Here is a 19,600-nt window from a genome sequence, read left to right as displayed (position 1 = left end):
TATGAAGTACAGAAGAATGTACTGATACAGAAAAACATACAAAAATAGTAATCATTTATATTAACAAAGGTAACTGCCGTTGTATTAGGAGTAGGAAAGTTAGTTGTATTAGTTAGGAGGAAAATAGCCATGAAATACTAGTTTTAACCAAGTCAGATAATTCAGAGGATGCAGGATGTCTGCAGAGAAGGATTCTTCCAAATTTTAGAAGCTTTTGACCTTAACACTTGGTGTAATGAGTTAGGTGTTCTCTAGTCCTAGCCAATATTGTACGTTAAATCAGTGTTCCTGTGTGCTGTATTCTGTTTTCCAATTGAATTGGAACAATTTATCACTTAGTGTAAAGTTGAAATTCAACATTTAGATATATGGTTGCATATGTCAATTTAAATAGGTGCCTGGAATACTTGCTAAGAAATGATGCCAATCCCGGGATCCGAGACAAACAAGGATACAATGCAGTTCATTATTCAGCTGCTTATGGTCATCGCTTATGTCTTGAATTGGTAAGAAAATGTATCATAGATGAAACCTATAACAGCTGCTCTTACAGCGTATGATGCAGAGGCTAGGGGATTCCTCCACCTTGGTTCTTCATCTGTAAGCTAGGTCAATAGTGTTTTTCAGCCCCTGTCAGGATGAATATTTAAGCACTTGGTATTCTTAAAACAGGGGCAAGGTGAGGAGCTAAGATGGTAGATACTGGCTTAAAAAGATAATACATTCTGAGATGAAGAGATAACTGGTTGAGGATGTGGGGTATTAGTTTTGTTTTAACTTAGAATACACTGCTAAATTTTTTCCTGATGGCTGGAATAAAATAACCACAGGTTACCCCACTGAGAAGTGTTAAGACATATCACAAATGTCATCTGAAGGAGCAAATTAAAATGTAGGAAAAACTTGTAAAGTAAGGGTGCCTTTTAAAATAGTTCACATAGTTACAGTAACTAACAGCCACATAATAGAATTTTAGATAATAAAGCCTCAGCTAGTTTTTTATTAATCCCTTTGCAAAAATGTGTATGTTATTTGATATGCTAATTTTATCTTCTCTGTGTTACACAACTTAGTATTTTTATACAAATTATACTTTTATATTCAAATGTATTCAAACATGAATTCTGAATGTTTTTAATTGCAGATTGCAAGCGAAACACCTCTAGATGTTGTAAGTGTATTATTTCTCACTGTTAAAGTACTACTGTACAGCAAAAGGGAACGTGATTTTAAAAATACTGCTTATTTTTAGACTTATTCAACCATTTCTTCAATGCATAGATGTATAATTTCAATTGCGATTTAGATTAATTTCAATTCAGAATTTTAAAATAGAAAATTATTTTTCAAGCCTTTTTTTTTACTTAAACATTTGTCTGACCATGTTATAAAAGTGTGATAGTGAAAATTTAGTGATCTGAATGTATTTGGTGTTCTTCTAACACTTCGAATGTTTTAATTCTACTAGTGTACTAAATTAAATATGGTCTTGAAAAAGAATAAAACCTTAGAATACATCTGAAAGTAACAAATAGAAATGTATACAGATAGGTATTTTAATCCTGTTTTATAATGCTTATGCCTTTTTTGGGTCCATTTCTTCTCTTTGGGAAATGTTTTCCTGTTCTGAGAAATCTATCGTTTTCTTGCGGACTTTTCACCTAATCTAAATGCTTACTTGTTTGTTCGGTGGGAATTTTTTTTTCCTACTACAGCTGTTCTCACCTGTCTTTGTCCTCCCTTTGTATGCATTTCATCTATATTATTTCATATGGCTGCTTCATGAAAAAAAAAATTTTTACATTAGTTTCTGATTTAATTATTGCATTGTTATGGAAAGTTAAACAACTGTGCTTGGGAGATGAATATGGGAGAGGGGTTGCAGTCATTGCAATTCAAACTCTTTAAAAGGTTGAAGGAGATCTAGAATTCCTAAGTAAACTATAATCCTGTATTATTATTCTTCCTATTTTTCTTCCTTTATTTTTCAATCTGTCTATACTGGAAACTGTAGCAATTATTGCTGAATGTTTTTAAAGGTGAGGGGGTTTTGCACTCACTCTGACTTTCTCTCTCTGCTAAGCTAATGGAAACATCAGGTACTGACATGCTGAATGATTCGGACAACAGAGCACCTATAAGTCCACTGCATTTAGCTGTAAGTATTTCATTCTTTAGTGATGATAGCTCATCTAATTGCAAACAGTTGTTGACATAGGTTTATTCATTCTGGATTGTTTTAAAATAGGTCAATAACAATAAACGAAACACAAAAATACGTACATAATATTCCCGAATGAGCTATACAGGGCGATTTTTATTTCACTTGAAACTTGCTTCATGTAACACCTTTCATTTGGAATCTTCTAATTAAGATTTATGTTATAATTTATACTATTGAAATTTTTAGAAGACTTGTTCTATAAGTAATGATCACTTTTTTTTATTATCATCGTTTCACCCTCATCATTGTTTAGTATGAGAAATGTTTGTCCTTAATAGTTCAAGAAAGATTTGCACAAAGAGTAGCGTAGGAGAGGACCTGATGAAACTGTTTATACGAATATATTCAAAATACAGAGTAACCAGCTCAATACGTAGCTTACATCTTTTAACTGGACTTTGAGCAATTGAAAAACCACAACGTACTTTCTGAAAATAGGCTGTCTTATACAGGGGGGGGAGGGAGAGAGAGAGAGAGAGAGATGGCCAAAGTAAAAAGTCATCTTTAATACTGGTAAATGAAAGCAGTTAGAAGAGAGTGTTCCTGGAAATGAGTTTTGTCTGGGGGAAGAGGTTATGTATCCATGAGTATACATTAAAAATTTATTATGGAAATTATAAAACCATAGTTGTGGATGTTTATTTTCATTACTGACTTTGATATTTTGTCTTGACACATACCTGCAGAGTATTCTCTATGCTATTTTTTCATCCTTGTATATCCATTCTGATCTCTTAACTGTTTCATCCCCTAAGTCCCTTCTGTGTACCAGTTATGTTAACTGTAGCTATTTGTACTGTATTCTTTTTACTTACAAATTTTACTGGCTTTTTCTTTTTTAAATAGTTTGCATATGTTCCTCATTTGAAATAATCTGAGGGTGATGTAACTATAACATGAAGCAATGAAACATGAAGTATTCAAAATACTGGTAGTTACACAAATTGGAGACGACAATTTTCTGAAAGTAGTTTCAGTTGCTGACTGAAAGAATAAATTGGAAAAAACTCACCAAGCTTCTTGCTTGAAATTGTGGGGGTTTTTAAATTAGTCGTAACTATTGTAACTACTTATGTGCTGCATCAGTAGCTCTTCCACGTGTTAAACCGAAAATACTATCTTCACAGTTTCGTTTACGTAATCCTGGTAAGAAAGGGAAAAATGTGAAGGGTGGGAAAACTGAAAAATTTTCTTACTCTTGTAGGCCTATCATGGCCACCATCAAGCTCTGGAAGTGTTGGTACAGTCACTGCTGGACCTTGATGTGAGGAATAATAATGGAAGGACACCATTGGATCTTGCTGCCTTTAAAGGACACGTGGAATGTGTAGATGTGCTCATTAATCAGGGAGCATCAATCTTGGTGAAAGATTATGTTGTGAAGAGGACCCCAATACATGCTGCAGGTATGTGCTAACCGCTAACTTCTAAGCTTTTTGGTTTTGAAGTGGATCATCTTCGTGTTTAGAAGTCTCTATGATTAATGTTCTAAGAAATGGTGTTTAGGAATAGACGATGGCTTTTAAGGTACATGGTATGCTGAGAATGGTGTACAAAGCAGTTGCGGGTAGAAGGTGGTATTAACCCAATAAATCATTTCGGCTCTAGGAGTGCTGTTCCACACTGCTCTCTGGAAGGGTGCATTGTCCTTGTCCATTCAACTAGCTAGGCTAGCTGTGCTGACAGGTGTCAGTGACATGTTCCTCTTCCTCTCCTCGTCTTTCATGCAGCCCAAACTGTAGGCCCAAATTTAGATACGTGAATTGTGTTGCCTGTCTTGGCAGGAAAATACTTCTAAAAATGACTGGAGTCTTGGAGAATTTTCTCAGTTTGAGAAGAGACATGAAAACTATACTTTGGTTTTTTTCCAAGGATTTAAATGACTCCTGAGTGTTTTCAAAATAACAGCAATCCTTTGCAATATTTTGTCGCTGCCTTTCCTAGAAAACTTCTATAAACCTACCTTTTTCAAAGTCTAGCATTCGTAGTATATTCTTGTATTTTCCTCTCTTTGAAAATAGGCTGCCTTAAATTGTCATTTATAGTTATGGTGTTATAGAAATGTTGCAGTAAAAACAGCATTATGTACAAAACATTATCATTCTAACCACTTAATTTGTTGTCCACGAGCACAAGCTGTATTCTTCTATTTGATTTAGCTTCTCCTAACTTCTGTTAGCATTTCTGTCCTCTACAGAAGCAGGAATTGTTACTGTTCTTATGTGGACTGAATACAGCAGCTGTATGTCAGAAATAATTTCCCCTCCAACAAGCAATCATTTATCTTTCATGAGTTGCATTTAAATGTGATGTCTCAATTTTTTGTTTCTTCTCTTTTTCCTTTTTTTTAACTGGTTGGTTAATTACTTTTATGCATTACATTTCCTTCCCTTCTTTCTAAATGTGATTTAAATTATCATTTCATAATTGTGCACGTGCCAGACTTGCTAAAAAAAATCTGTGTATGATTGGCTAGGTGTGTGTTTACCTGTGCCTTAAAACAAGCAAAAGTTATGCTAATGACTATATTTAATTATTCCTCCTTGTGGATGTTGTATAAGCATATATTCTAATTATGGTTAATGTTTGCAACCTCATTTATATGTAAAAAACAAATACCTGTTGGCAATTGACAGTTGGAATCGATTACTTTTAATACTATACAGTTGAGAATACCTAATTTCTGAAATCATTTTCTAGTGTTCACATTTTTTGTTTTTAATTTAAGTTATAACAATGGTAAAGCTGCACAGTGGGTTCTCAAGGTAAACAGGCTTTAGTCTGAGCAGGTTATGGTTCTGTTTGAGCTGTATACTCAAAGGCAATTAAGGTAAAACTCGTATTTTTATGATGTTTTACAGCTACAAATGGTCACTCAGAATGTTTGCGGCTATTGATAGGAAATGCAGAACCACAGAATGCAGTGGACATTCAAGATGGAAATGGACAGTGAGTTTAAACAATGCACAATTCTGTTCTTCACAAGTTACTGCATTTTATAAAAGGAAAAACTAAATATTTTACATTGGTGATTTTTAATTTATTACTTTAAAGGGAGATGATATTTGAACTAGCACAAATGAGACTGTGTATTTTGCAATAAACATAATATTGGCAGTGAAAAATGTTCTTGTTCAGTTGGGAGGAAACTAAAATGTGTCTTATTGCCAGATGCTGAAAAAATTGATTCTAGCAACTTAATCAGGACGTCTGAATTAGGGGATATTAATTTATTTTCTAAAAAGCAAATAGGAGTGGTATTCTCAGAGTGAAGGTAGTGCTAGAGAAGATCATTGATGATGTAAATTTTAACAGCGTTGTCCAGAAGGATAGTAGTCGTTACATTTCAGCTGAGTGCTAGTCTGTTAAATTTCCATGTAGATTACACTTTATTTCACTCTCTGCTTAGGACTCCTCTGATGTTGTCAGTTCTCAATGGGCACACTGACTGCGTTTATTCACTCCTTAACAAAGGAGCAAATGTAGATGCCAAAGATAAGTGGGGAAGGACGGCATTACATAGAGGGGTAAGAGAATATTCCTTTTCTGTCCTTTCCAGTTTTATACATACTAATTTCCTATACAGACTTAATATGTAGTGTTAATTTCTCATTATTCTCATCTTGCCATTCTTAGTTTTTTGTTGTCTTTTTAGTTGTTTTCAAAAGGCAAGCTTTTGCCTGTTTGCTCCGTACGCTCAGAATTCTTTTGGACTTCTAGAGTCTCTTAATCTTGCTGTAAAGTGTTGACTAGAGAGGTCCCGGAGTACAGCTTTTTGTTATGGGGTGGGGGTAGTGTTAATGGGAGGAAGAAAACTGTGATGCATGCCATATGCCAAATATTTTTTTATAGTCTCTGCCAGATAAGACAATTGAATGAGCCCTAGAGATTAGCAGTTCATTCAAGCAGTTATTCCAAGAAATTATTCTGTCATCAGTATGATAATACATTGCTATTTTTCCAACAGAATGGCTGTTTCCAGGAATAAAAGTAACAACTGTGCTTATTTGTTATTACTCAAAAATGTAAGAAATTGCCTGAAGTTTGTTTGCTTTAGTTATACACCTTGGCTTATATACATGAATATTTGCAAACTTACTATTTCCTGTCTCTCTCTCACAGGCAGTTACTGGGCATGAGGAATGTGTGGAAGCATTGCTTCAACATGGTGCTAAGTCCTTATTACGAGACTGTAGGGGGCGAACCCCTATACACTTGTCAGCTGCATGTGGACATATAGGTGTTCTAGGAGCTCTCCTGCAGTCAGCTACATCTGTGGATGCAATACCTGCAATAGCAGACAATCAGGGCTATACATCACTGCATTGGGCCTGCTATAATGGTAAAATACATTAAAGTTAAAATACAGGTCTAAATGTATTTGTTGATATTGAAATAGAAGTTATTACTACTTATAAAAGCAACATATAAAGTCTGTCCTCTTTCAGTTCGTTTTAGTCAATGTGACAATATGACGGACATGATATCTTGAGGGGGAATGCATTAACATCTAATACATAGTATGAGGTGTTTATTTTTGTACTACACTTTTGTTATAAACTGCCTTCTTAGTTTTATGCCTCAAGGAGTCTTTCAAGAAATTCAGCATAGTACCTGTGAATAGAAATGTGCCACACATCCCAAAAAAATAACCTTCACAGGGAGTCTTGGGAAGAATGGTTTCAGATTAAATCTTTTTTTTAAATTTCCTTCATATCAACCTTGATAGGCCCAAGAAGCTAAAGTATATAAAGTGATTCAATAAGAATTTTTTTTTTTCTTCACTGATCCTTTTCTTCATTGATACTTTTCTTGGATTTGGGGGTGAGGGAGGCCTTAAGAGGTAGGAAACTCATTCAGCTCCTTTGCTACAGAATTTGTTCTGTGTGTTCCTTTCTGACATAGTAGAGGTTCTTATTTATTTCACCTCTGAGTCACATGATAAAGATCAAGAAGGGTTTAGAGCTTCACCTTACCAATTATTTTTAAGTTGTAGGAGTTAGTTAACTAGACTGTCTTCACAGCTGAAGCAACTGGGTAATACACTGATAATTTGAACTAGAATAACATCTCTTTATCACATTCATAAAAATAAACTCTTACAGCTTGTTCCATTTTCAGAGTGACCACTGAATAAAACAGAACTGAAATATGAAATATGCTTGATTTGTGGAATGAAAATTTGACAGGACTTGCAAAAATGCAGATCTTCAGACAACAGTGAATGTTGAACTAAGGTTTTCTGCATATATGCATCAAAGATCAAACAGATAGTTACAATTGTTAGCTACCTGTACAGCAGCAGGCTATAGAATTTTGAAAATAATAGTATTATAGGTTGAACATGTTCTTTTTAAGCTTTTGTTATGACTATTGACTTGGTTTTTCTTTTGGTTTAGCAAGACAGTGGAACAATAATAACCCTCAAATGGTGGAGACGTTTTCATGTAGACTAAGTGGTGAATGTACAGAAAAGTTTGAATCGTGGAGGTGTAAAGAACTAAATTAAGTGTTCTGGATGTTCTTCAGACAGCATGAGATCCCTTCTAAATTTCACAAAGTTTACAGTGTTAAATGTCAGTTTGATTTTCAGGATTCTAAAAATGTCTTAGTTCCTAAACGCCCTATCAACTATAACCAGCGTGTCATTGAAACTTTTGAAGTAAAATATTGCTTAATCTAATTTAGACACATATTTTTTGTTGTAATCCATAAATAGACCTTTTCCCTTTTTTTAATACCTAATTTTTACGTTTGCTTTAGGTCATGACAGTTGTGTAGAGCTCCTCCTGGAACAGGAAGTTTTCCAGAAAATGGAAGGAAATTCTTTCAGTCCATTGCATTGTGCTGTGTAAGGAAGTGCAAAATTATTCTTCATAGATTTCATTGCTGTATTTAACAAAAGATTTATCATTCTGTAAATAACAGCCTGTTTAATTCCTTATAGGATAAATGACAATGAAGGTGCTGCAGAAATGTTAATTGATACACTAGGTGCTGGTATTGTAAATTCAACAGATTCAAAAGGAAGGTAAGTGTGTAAATGCACAGTGGGCCAATGTTTGTAATGTAATAGAGTGGCTCTCCTAAATTCTATAATCATTTGGGGGTTTTGTATTTGCTACTTACATTAATTCCCCCCTTCCCTCTGTTTTTATTCTTTGAAGAGTTTTTTATTCTGTGCTAGAAATAAATTTTAGATTTTTAAAAATCCTGTTCTGATTCAATAAACTTGAATTGGCTTTTTATTATATAGGCAAGTTTGAGCATGTTTTAAATTGTATCACTTCGTGGATAGTATTTTATGCGTATTTTATTTTTTCTGAATCAAATTGTATCTCTGTTATAAACAACATAGAGGGAATTATTTGAAATCTGAAGGTGACTTTCTAAAGGCAGCAGTCACAACTCCAACCAATACTGATTTCAAAGGATCAGCGACAGGAACTGCCCAGTCTTCTGTATCTGCAGGATCACAGTCAGCATGCCCCCTTGAATAAAGTAGAAAGCATAGCTGAACATGGCCATATTGTCTTTTGATCTGTTGTAGAACTCCTCTTCATGCAGCAGCTTTTACAGATCACGTTGAGTGTCTACAGCTTCTGCTTAGTCACAATGCTCAAGTAAATGCTGTAGATTCTTCTGGGAAAACACCTTTAATGATGGCTGCAGAAAATGGACAGACAAATACAGTTGGTAAAGAGAAAGCTTTATATATTTCTGCTCTTAAGTTTGTTAATCTTGCTATGGGTAAAGTTGCCTTATATTTAACGTTCTTGTGGATATATTTTGTCAAAATTATGTTTTCATTTTGCACAAATGTAAGCCATTAAGACTTTAAGGAATATGCTTTTAGCTAATACAAATCTTTATTTCCCCAGAGGTGCTGGTTAGCAGTGCTAAGGCTGATCTGACTTTGCAAGACAGTTCTAAGAACACAGCACTCCATTTGGCTTGCAGCAAGGTGTGTGTGTAGTCTGATTTACCGGTGCTGAGCTTTGTGTTACCAAGCACTGTTTGCAAATATTAACTTGTTACTTTGAAAAGGCATTCAAAGCGATTTTTGAAGAGTATTATTATATGACAGGTGTTTGTTCTGTATTAAGGGTCATGAAACTAGTGCCTTGTTAATACTGGAGAAGATTACAGATAGAAACCTCATCAATGCCACCAACGCAGCCTTGCAAACGTACGTATCAGCAGTGAGTGTGTTTTATAGATGAGTTTTTGGTGTGTTTCTGCAAAAACCAGTATGTTACCCATAAAGAAGAATATTTTTCAGAATTTTTTTCCAAATTGGTTGAATTTTGATTGAATTGCTTAACAGGTACCAAGAGTTTAACCGACTTGAAGTGAAATGGTGTTTTGTTCATACTTAAAAGTTCTAGTTTTAGCTGAGTGAAAGGGATGATAAATAAATCTTACAGTATTGCAATTCAGGGAATCCTGTGTGGAATTACTGCAATCCGCTGAGATTACCTATAAACCAATATTCTTCTGCTTTATAAATTATCTAATTTTTCAATGAAAATTCACTTCAGTTAACAACTCATTGGAGGCAAACTAAGACTTGCTTTTCAAAGCTAGCTAATAAAAAACCTAGCTGAAATGTGCTTTTATTCTTCAGCATGCTTTCTGTTAGGAAAAGACACTTATTGCTACTAGGATGAAAGACTATTTTCTATTAAATATTATGGAGAATATAGTGTTCTTAACGCTTCCTGAAGATCTTCTCTCAAGTAGAATTAAGCCTATTTTGTTAGCCCAATCATAAGGAAAACTTAAAAATGTAGTGGTATATCATACTGGGGAATATATTTCAGGTTGGGCTGTTAAAATTACTCTTCTGTGTGTTTTTCCTTTTAAAGAATATATTTGTGTTATAGGCAATATTTGACACCTGACATGTAGCTGAGTTACGTACATGAATTGTTAGACTGCTCGAGTAATGCTTTCACAGACCATTTAGGAAAAAAACCACCGCAACTTGTAAGCAACTTGTGTATTTCTCTGGCCTTGCATCCCTTCTGGAATCTGTCACGTTCAAATTCCTACAGTTCTTCCAACTATTCTCAGAGATCTGCTTGAACTAAGGAGTTAAGATAGTAAGACTTCTTCCTCTGCTCTTGCTGCTCACCATGGTGCACCTCAGGCAGCATGAAATAACCAGAAAGCAGGAAAGGGATTCATTGCCCCATTTCTGGCTTGAAGGTGGGCATATCTTGGGAGGAGGAAAAGCAAAAATGAGATGGGAACAGAAGTAGGAAAGTATGCTACCACAGGCTCATCTAATTCCACCCACATGCCTTGGCTCATATAGTCTGATCAAGAGATGTCATGGGGAAAAATAGGTACATATTCGCACCTCCATGAAATGTTTATATAAATTTCAAGATTTTAAGTTGTTTAAAATATTACTGGTTTAGCAAATGGTTTTTAATTACTAAACTGACTTTCTAAACAGCTTTCATCATAAACAATGTACTACTTTGTGCCAAGATAAGCATTACAATCGTTGGCTTCTATTTTAATTACAGTACAGTTTTCAGTACCTCTGTGGTGTTCAGTAGTTCTTGAATTTTAATACTTTAATATAAGCACCATAGATACAGCTTCTCCTAATTCTATCTTTTGCATTTTTGGTCTCTAAGGCAGGCACTTGTTTCCAGATCAAAATATAGTTCACAGTTAATTCAAACAATTTTAAGAATCTCAAAATGAATGAAGAGCAATATAAAGCAGAAAGGAAGTAAGCTGATTATTCTGTTTCCTACTGAGTGGTGGTAGGGTTTTATTTAAGCCAGTGGGAACCAATTTTGAAAAACTGTTGCATTTGAAAAAGATATAATTGGAATATTTGAGGTAAAGCTACACTTTCCTTGATAGATCAAGTCACCGCAAAACAGGGTTATGGTTAATAGTTTGAGGTTTTGAAAAGTAATTTGTTTTCCCTGCTTTATGCATTATATTGTAAAATAATTTTTTCATTTCTAGTCACAGTGGAAGATAGTGGTTTCTAAAAGGCAGATTGATGAAATGCTGCTGCATCTCTTAAGCATTTACATGCAATAAAATTACTACCATTCTGCTGTTACTATTCTAATGGTTATTGCCAGTGACATGGAGTAACTCTCAGATGTGATGATATATGTTACAACAGTTCAGTGAAGGATTTATCAACAGTAAGGTACCAGATGTTTCTAAATTTTTAACGTGATAAAGTTCATAAGCAGGCAGGTCTCTTCCAGTAGCTACTTCCTCACTGTGTGGTACCATAAAAAGAAGAAAGAAAGTGCACAATCGTTATTGTACAGTTTCTTTGCAATAAGACAAGAGATTTGCTGATTTTCCCATCTTAGATATTATATCTACAATATTTATATAATGTGTAAGTAACATACCAGTATAAATACTTCAATAATCATTTCACTAGATGCAAGCTACCTATCTTACTTAGTATCTTGTTCTAAGGTTTATATACCAGTTTGCTTGTCTTCACAGACCTCTGCATGTTGCTGCTCGGAATGGACTAACGGTTGTAGTTCAAGAGCTTTTAGGGAAGGGAGCAAGTGTACTTGCTGTAGATGAAAATGGTAAGAATAAATTTAACTTTGTTTCCCCATAAGGAACTGTGGTTTTAAACTCAGCTCACTGAAAAGCAATAACCCTTTGGGAATTTCATGAGAGCCTTGCAGTAGGTTTCCCCATAGAAAAAAATGTGTTGTGTTGGTGATGGATCATTTTAGCAAAGCAGCAGAAGTGTAAGGGGAGTGAAAACTTTCAGAACAATGCAGGTCACGGCTTAGAAATTTTTGATTTGCATTTGTGGTTTTATAATGCATACACTAGCTCTGGCATACTGGAGACAGTCAAAAAAATGTAATGCTCAAAGTAAAATATAACTTTCAGCTGTTAAGAAGCTGGATTGAATTGCCATCCATTTTGTCGCGGTAGGTATATTGGTGTTAGTTTTTTAAAAGCAAGTATGAGTTACAGATCTCAGTTACCGGTCTCAAGCTTCTGGCTCTTCAGAGTTTTTTGGCACATAGAAGTAAGAAAAAATAACTGCTTTATCACAGAGAATAAATCCTATACCTTGTAAGAACAAAAGGAAATTAGATCTACTGACTTCTTATTTGCATGTTTTCACATAAGACATCCGTGGTCCTCCAAAGCTATGCTTTTAAAAGCGTAAGAGCTCCTGCTCTTATGCCATACCCCAGTGTGTCTTAAATGAAAGCAGTAGCTGGGGTTTGCAGCAGGGAGAGGTTTGGGTTTTTTTGCTTTTGGGGATTTTTTGGGGTTTTTTTTGTTGTTGTTGTTTTCCCAGAAGGGATGTGCCTAATTAACAGTTCTAACTATATTTCCAGTTTGGAAGGTTTTTCCTCTCTTAATGTTTACTGTGACTTTCTCTGTGTGTTTCTCAAATTACACTGCTGAAAGTGACATGGGTGATTTAAAGATCACCCCTTGCCTAAAATAGGGTGCAGGGGTAACTGCTAAATGAAACTCTGTAAAATGAAAAGACTGGAAAACATACCTTTTTGATCTGTTTCTCATCATAAGTATGCTAACTGGACATATTGTTTGTATTTTTGTGGGCTTTTCATGTGCAGCCAGCCAGTCTCTTGTTAGGGTGGATCTTTGACATAACAGGGAGAAAAAGTTATTTGTATACAGAAGTCACGGTTCTCTGGCAGCCTGGGGACCTAACTGCAATATGTTAAACTTCTTTTTAATTCTGCTCGTATTTTAAATTTTAAAGTAACTCTGAGTGCTACCTAATCTAGTTCCTCACTGTGGTTCTTAACTTTTCTTTCTAATAGCAATTGCTTTGTTTATAAAATTTTAAGCAGCCTTGAGAATATTCATAATGAATTCTTCTGTTGGATGAATGTGCCAGCTTAAAGTACAGTATGTGCAAAGTGATGAATACTTTGAGCTGTGAGAGAGCAAGGGAAATTTTCATGGGATTTATCAATCTATTTCACCTGTCACTGTAATTTTTTCATTCTTAGAAGTATTAGTATATCAGCAGGCTTGCAAACCTGTTGCAAAAGTTTTCTTGATTTCCATAGTGCCTGAGTATTTTGCATCACAACACTGACATTTCCTTACTTTTGCATAGCTCAGATAATTTCAGTGATCTGCCACACAAGCCTGGCATTTCAGATAGAATTAGATTAAATTGGAGGTAAAGTTTTAGTTAGTGTTTTACATGGAAGTGTGTCTTGATCTATGGAATGTGTAATCAGCAGAACCTCAGCTGGTATGGAGGGGTGATCCCCTTTTTGTCTCTGAAGTTGTCGCTTTCTGTAAAGGCTGCATTGACCTTTTTTACAAGCAGTCTTTATTTGTATCTGTATAAAACTACTTAATAGTCCTCTGCTGCTATGCCTGGGCTACAGAAAATTATTGAAAAACATGAGCTTTGAAAAAAACTAACATCACTCCAATTCTCTGCATTTCATTTTATAAATAACTTATACTATATTTAAAACTCTAGATTTGAAGTCATATTGCTTCTGCTACAAAGCATCTCTTAATGTGGTGAGATCACTTTTTGAGATGTTTAAGAACTGATGTCTCTGGAAAAAATGTAATCCTCTTGATTCTCAAAAGATTAAATGCAACTGAAACAGCAAATTAACTGTCCAGTATACTTCTCAAAAGTAGTCCTGTTGATGGTTCATTCTCACTTCCGTATCAGTTCTCACTCAAATCTCTCAGTTCTTGTCCCATGTTTCCACACCTGTCTTGATGAAACTTTGCCATCACCCACATCTACAAAAAATTCTGTTGAATTGTACATTATTTATGCAAGTTTACCTGTCTTAAAAGAAATTACTAGCTTTTTCTTTCATTGGACACCAGTTGAAGGTTTTTTTTTGGTCACTCAACAACTTTTCAAGTTTTTTTTGTTTCGGGTTTTTCCGCTGCTATTTAACTAACTAGGCTAGCTAAATTTCCTGGTACAGTCTGTCTTTTCTTTGTTGTATTAATGTGCACCACAGTAGTGAGAGGAGGCATTCCTAACTCCGGAGACTGACATAGCGTGGAGGTTTCTCTTATTTTCCGGATTCACCATTACAGTGATCATTGGCTTTTCAAGCTTCTAAAAAAATAAAAGGGGGAGGGGGGAATAATTTTTTTTGTCTAGTTCTACTTCTACTTCCTTTACGTGTAGTTTATATTGGAGATCTTCAGTTTTCTGGAAGGAATTTTTCTTGTAAATGCTTGCAAGATGACTCATGCCTCAGATGACTACCTTCTCTTTCCCAAGTGTAAGACTTCATTTAGTTTATCTTGAGAACTGTCTTTGCACTGACCACATTAATAACCCTCTGATTTTCCTGTAGGTGCCTTCATGGAAACTTTCAAGCCCCAGGGGAGGGAGCAGCTCTGCTTTGGGCAGGGGGAGCCCTGGTCTTAAGTCCATGTCCACCACTTAGGCTCTGTTTTCTCTTGTGTGAGGAAGCTGCTTCACCTGACTCTGCTTCTGTTGCCCTGTCTATAAATGAAGACAGTGATAGATTTTTTTTTTTTTTTTTTTTGTCCTGTGAAAGCTTATGCAATATAAGTACAGATTATGGGGAACATTATATGAGAACTGAGTAAGAGTATTTCAGTGGAGTTGGTACCTTTGCCAACATCTTATTAAAAGAACACGTATTTATACCTATTGTTGCCCTGACTTATGAATGATCAGTTTGCAGTTGTTTAAGGGACATAAAAATACCATTTGTTCTTATAATTTTAAAATAATATAGACAAAAATAAAGTGGTGGAGGACGCAGATGTCAGTCTTTCATGGTTCAAGCAGTTACTTCATTTTGCTATGTCTAAGGCAAGAATAAAACTGTGATATTTTATTCCTAGTTATGAAAGCCAGAAGCTTAAGATCTACAATCAAATATTAGTATAAATACTGGTTTTTTAGAGAACTTTTAAAAGAAGCAAGTAATCTCTTTAATCTTTACATTGGCCTTTAATGGTTTTTTGTGATGAACTGGGATGCTCAAAGGTAGCTGGTGACTGCTCGTTTTTCTTCTTTGAGCTTTTTATCAAATCATGTTAGTGAAAGAAATGGCCAGCTTGACTAAACTTACTATGTGTGTCATCTTACCTTTATACAATTTCCAGCAACTGTAGATATTAAATTGTGTGCATTTGAGTATCAATGCTGAGCTTTCTGCCTGACGTGCCTGAAATGCAGTCTTCATTCGAGTGTAGCAAGGCCCTTGCTTCTGAACCCTCTCAAAATGTCTTTTTTCTGCAGACTGTCACTGTTAACTCTGAGCTGTTTAAGTGCTGTGATACCTTACTAGCAAGGAAAACATCTGCTGCACTGCGCTTCTGTATGGCCCTATCACATGGTCAGCTAGTGTGTTTTGTGGTTGAATTACCTGTGTGTTTCCTTCGATTGTATGCTCCTTTGGGCAGGGACTGTTGTCTTACTCTGTTCCAATCATCAAGCACAAGGTCTGTCCTGAGCAAGTAATAGTTCAGCTGCAAGATTGTCTGTCCCCTGCTTGCAGTTTTCTTAATTTCTAGCTACAATTATTTTCCATAATGTGCCTGCTTGTTTAAAACTTACGTGCAATTGTACAACACGGTAACTACTCCTGAGCTTTATCCTAACGCTTGACCTGGATCTACTTCTACAATAAAGATGATTCCTTAGCAGTTGAAACACTTACTGGTAGAACAGGCATTGCCTCATTCTCCATGCCTTCCTAAGGTCTGTATAGAAATCCATCATGCGGTTTGCTTTAAAGCCGTCTATTATTTAAAATTATTTCTGTGGTTTTTACCTGGATGTTGTACACCTGTAAGCTGTGGACTGGGGGTAGTGCAGGACTTTAGACTCCCAAATGTACCTGAACATGAGTCTTCCTGTTCAGCTCATTGTAGGCATATCTGTCGCATGCAGTGAGAGATCCTGCAAGGGTGCTACAGGGTGATCTGGCCACCCACTCCTGGTGTGGAGCCAAGTGAGGAAACTTATTTCGGTCTTGGCAGCAGAATTAGCTGTTATCCGTGGTTGTACTTATGTGACTGCCATGCTTCCAGAGCTGCTATTGTCACCACCAGTTACAGTGCCTCAGGGTTGTAGATACATCCTGAGACCTGTGCCAAAACTTATCCACAGGTGCCTTGCTGAATGATTAAGCCTAAAGCCTGAGACAGGAGCGATGCGCGGATCTCCACTGAGGAGAATTTGAAGCGTTTTTCTTGACGTTTAATGAGTAGAGGCAAGTACATAGGGAAGGGGGAAGCTGCAAAAGGAGAAATGTTGGAGGATTATTAGAGCCACAGTTACCCAGAAAAGATTTCACAGCTACGTGACCTGACTGCAAATCATTCCACGGACCGAGACGTCCTGCATTTGGGGGTTGTCATAGTAGCGTTGCCTGGCAGAAGGAGTTTGGCCAGACCAGTTGGGCAACCAAGAGGTGTAGTTTCTCTCTGCAAGTCCTAGCCTACTAATCCAGCTGGCATTTCCTCAAACTTCTGTGGATTTCTTAATTGATATCCCTCAAATGAAAGTTAGACATTGGCTGTATAGTTTATATTACTGTATATTGTAATAAAGTATAAGTTGATTGAAATTGTGTGCTCTGCCTTTTCAATTAACTGGCCCTGATGCTTTAGCCAGTTTATTATTGAGACAGGACAGTCTTATTAAAATAACTATCTGTAATGAACAGCTGTATGGAAGCTTCTGGATGAAGACATATTTAACATGTTGAGCTGTAGTTTCTGCAGTGGCTCTCTAGTGAATGCCTTCACCCATCACTGTTGGCTGCCATTAGTCTCTCCTTAGCCAGATGACGTCCTCACCATTTTCAAATCCAGGCTTTTCTCACTGGCCTAGAGTGTCTGACTGTGCTTAACAAAACAACTATATCTCTCTTTCAAAGCCCACTAACTTCTGGGTTGTATTTGTAAAAAATTCTAATTGATAATGCATTTAATTTTATGGTTTTTTTTTAAACAGTGCAGAACTAAGCAATATAAAATACTTTTGCAGCTGAAAGATGACGTGATCTTGAAGAAATTTTTACATTGTCTTTATTTTAAATGAAGGTTTTGTTTTTTCTTGACTTTCTAGGTTACACACCAGCTTTGGCCTGTGCGCCCAATAAGGATGTGGCTGATTGCCTAGCTCTCATTCTGGCCACGATGATGCCTGTTTCATCAAGCAGCACGTTACCTTCCCTTACATTCAATGCCATTAATCATTATACCAACACCTCAAAAACTGTCACCTTTGATTCCTTGCCAATCATGAGGAGTGACCATAGCTCTTACTGTACTTTCAACAACATTGGCAGGGAAGATGGCTACCCATATACAGAAGAAGACGAACTCAATGACTCAGATTCTGAGACCTATTAGAAGCTACATTTTGTAGGTCTGAAGAGTAAACCCTCACGCCGGAAGGTCAGACTTGTGCTTTTGAAAAAAAGCTATCAGTGTTTGAATGCAAAAAGAGGACAGACCTTTGAGAAGATGTTTTTTATTGTGGTTGCATATAAAAAAAATCTGTGAGACTCTAGGAAGATTTCTAAGAGCATATTTTGCAGAAGAAGCATAAATTCTTGAATAAGTACTTGGAATCCACGGCAAAAAAAAAAAAAAAAGAATGTCAAAACTGTTTTATTTAACTGTATTCTACCATTCTGTTTCTGGTGCCGGGAGTAATTTCTGCAGACTGAGCACCCTACTTGATGTAAATGAACAACACTATTGTACAACAAGGATGCTAGATTTAAATATTATCAACAAAACTAAAACCATTTTGAAGGCAATAAATGAGTTTGGTACAGTAGGCATTGTTTGTGCTGCAAATTGCCAAAGGACCAAATAACTTAAAAGATTTTTTTTTTTTAATTAAATACCTTTTTGTGAAAACTGGAATAGGTTATTTGAGAAGTTCTTTTAACCAAACCTTAATTACTTCTGGAAAAGAAGCTTAGATTTGGTTTTAATGTTGATTTTTTTTTTTATTATTATTTTTTTTTTTATCATCTGAAAGCCTTCCGACACTGTTAAAGGTACCATGAAAGAAAGCAGATGTACTTTTAAGTTTTGTTTTCTTTTTCTTTTAGGAGAAATGAAAACGAACTTGTCATACTTTTATAATACTAAAATTAAACCAGCTAACAAGGTGAAGTCAGGGTGAAAAATGTACAGTGTAATAAACAAGGGAAGGGGTGGGAGATGTGGGAGGGAAGCAGTAATTGTTGCACAGTTTTAAATTTTTTTTTTAACGTTTGGGTTTGGGATTGAGATTTTTTTAATTTAAAAATACTCGAGTAACTTGGAAACTACAAAACTGCATAAAAAATTGAAATGTCTTGATAATTCTGTTGTGACTGAGAGTTCTTTTTGATAATTTGTCCACTTCCTTACATCATAAATTTGTATGTAAGATTAAAATTGTATATCCCTATCACTTTTTTTTTTTAAACCCTGGAGTTACAAAGTGGGGGGGAGGTGAATTTAAAAGTATATTTCCCTATTAGAAAAAAAAGTACAGTGTCTGGTCTGTGGGAAGAGCTGTGTATCTTTGTTGTGCTCCATTTAGAAAATAAACAGCAGAAACAGGTCCCTGTAATGTAGTTCAGACTTGCCCGAAGATTTTTTTTTTAATTTATAACAGACTACTGTGGGTTTTTTAATTGCCTGAAGAATGAAAAACTGACATAAGTAAGCTGAAGTTTTGTCTGTTAAATATGAATATTTACCTTATTTGGCTCTGCTTTAACTATAACTGTTACTTTTCAAGTGAATTTGTTCATGTACATGCAAGGATTCCTTGCATGTGCTGGTAAAGTACAAATAAATTACTACAAACTGATTCCAATTTCCTTTTTATCCTTTTTGTATTGTGAAACTGGAAATCTTTATGATATTGTAAATTATCAGCTGGTTTTCTGAACATAGTGTGGAAACACGGGACAATATTTTGATCTATTTGATAATTTTGTGGGTTTTTTGAAGAATTAATGAGCATGTATATAGAAATAGTTACTGCTTGAATACTGTATTTACCTGCACTCTTTCAGTACTTCAAGATTCCTGTATATTTTATGGAGTATAATAAAACGCAAATGTGAGTTCTACTAATGAATAATTTATTTGTATCTACTAAGCATTAATGACAAAGTCTCTTTTGTTGAACTGTTAGAATTTATAAAATCTACTTCACAAAGGCTTTGCCAGCATTTTAATTGTAAAGTGAAGGTGAGCTATTTAAATTTAAAGTAATTTTAAGTGTTAAATTACTTCATTATTCCTTTAGGCTTCCTTTCTTAACCATTTGTGCCTGTCTTCATTGTTTATATATGCAGTATGTTTGTCTGCGAG

General features: G+C 35.4%; 1 protein-coding gene across 1 annotated transcript in view; it reads left to right on the top strand.

Moving 5' to 3' along the window:
- Positions 1-18,444, top strand: part of ANKRD28 (ankyrin repeat domain 28) — a gene marked incomplete at its 5' end in the record, with an annotated part of 30,912 nt that extends 12,468 nt beyond the window's left edge. The window contains 14 exons of the mRNA XM_009572445.1: positions 395-506; positions 1,145-1,171; positions 2,084-2,158; positions 3,429-3,630; positions 5,086-5,173; positions 5,634-5,751; positions 6,347-6,566; positions 7,988-8,075; positions 8,172-8,255; positions 8,775-8,920; positions 9,106-9,188; positions 9,331-9,413; positions 11,726-11,817; positions 17,340-18,444. Coding sequence (XP_009570740.1) covers positions 395-506; positions 1,145-1,171; positions 2,084-2,158; positions 3,429-3,630; positions 5,086-5,173; positions 5,634-5,751; positions 6,347-6,566; positions 7,988-8,075; positions 8,172-8,255; positions 8,775-8,920; positions 9,106-9,188; positions 9,331-9,413; positions 11,726-11,817; positions 17,340-17,626 — 1,705 coding nt within the window. The remainder of the gene's footprint in view (positions 1-394; positions 507-1,144; positions 1,172-2,083; positions 2,159-3,428; positions 3,631-5,085; positions 5,174-5,633; positions 5,752-6,346; positions 6,567-7,987; positions 8,076-8,171; positions 8,256-8,774; positions 8,921-9,105; positions 9,189-9,330; positions 9,414-11,725; positions 11,818-17,339) is intronic.
- Positions 18,445-19,600: the final 1,156 nt, after the last annotated feature.

Source organism: Fulmarus glacialis, unplaced genomic scaffold (genome assembly GCF_000690835.1).
Source record: "Fulmarus glacialis isolate BGI_N327 unplaced genomic scaffold, ASM69083v1 scaffold46190, whole genome shotgun sequence".
Taxonomy (NCBI): Eukaryota; Metazoa; Chordata; class Aves; order Procellariiformes; family Procellariidae; genus Fulmarus; species Fulmarus glacialis.
Note: the sequence above shows the minus strand (reverse complement) of the source record. Positions and strands in the feature narration are given on the sequence as shown.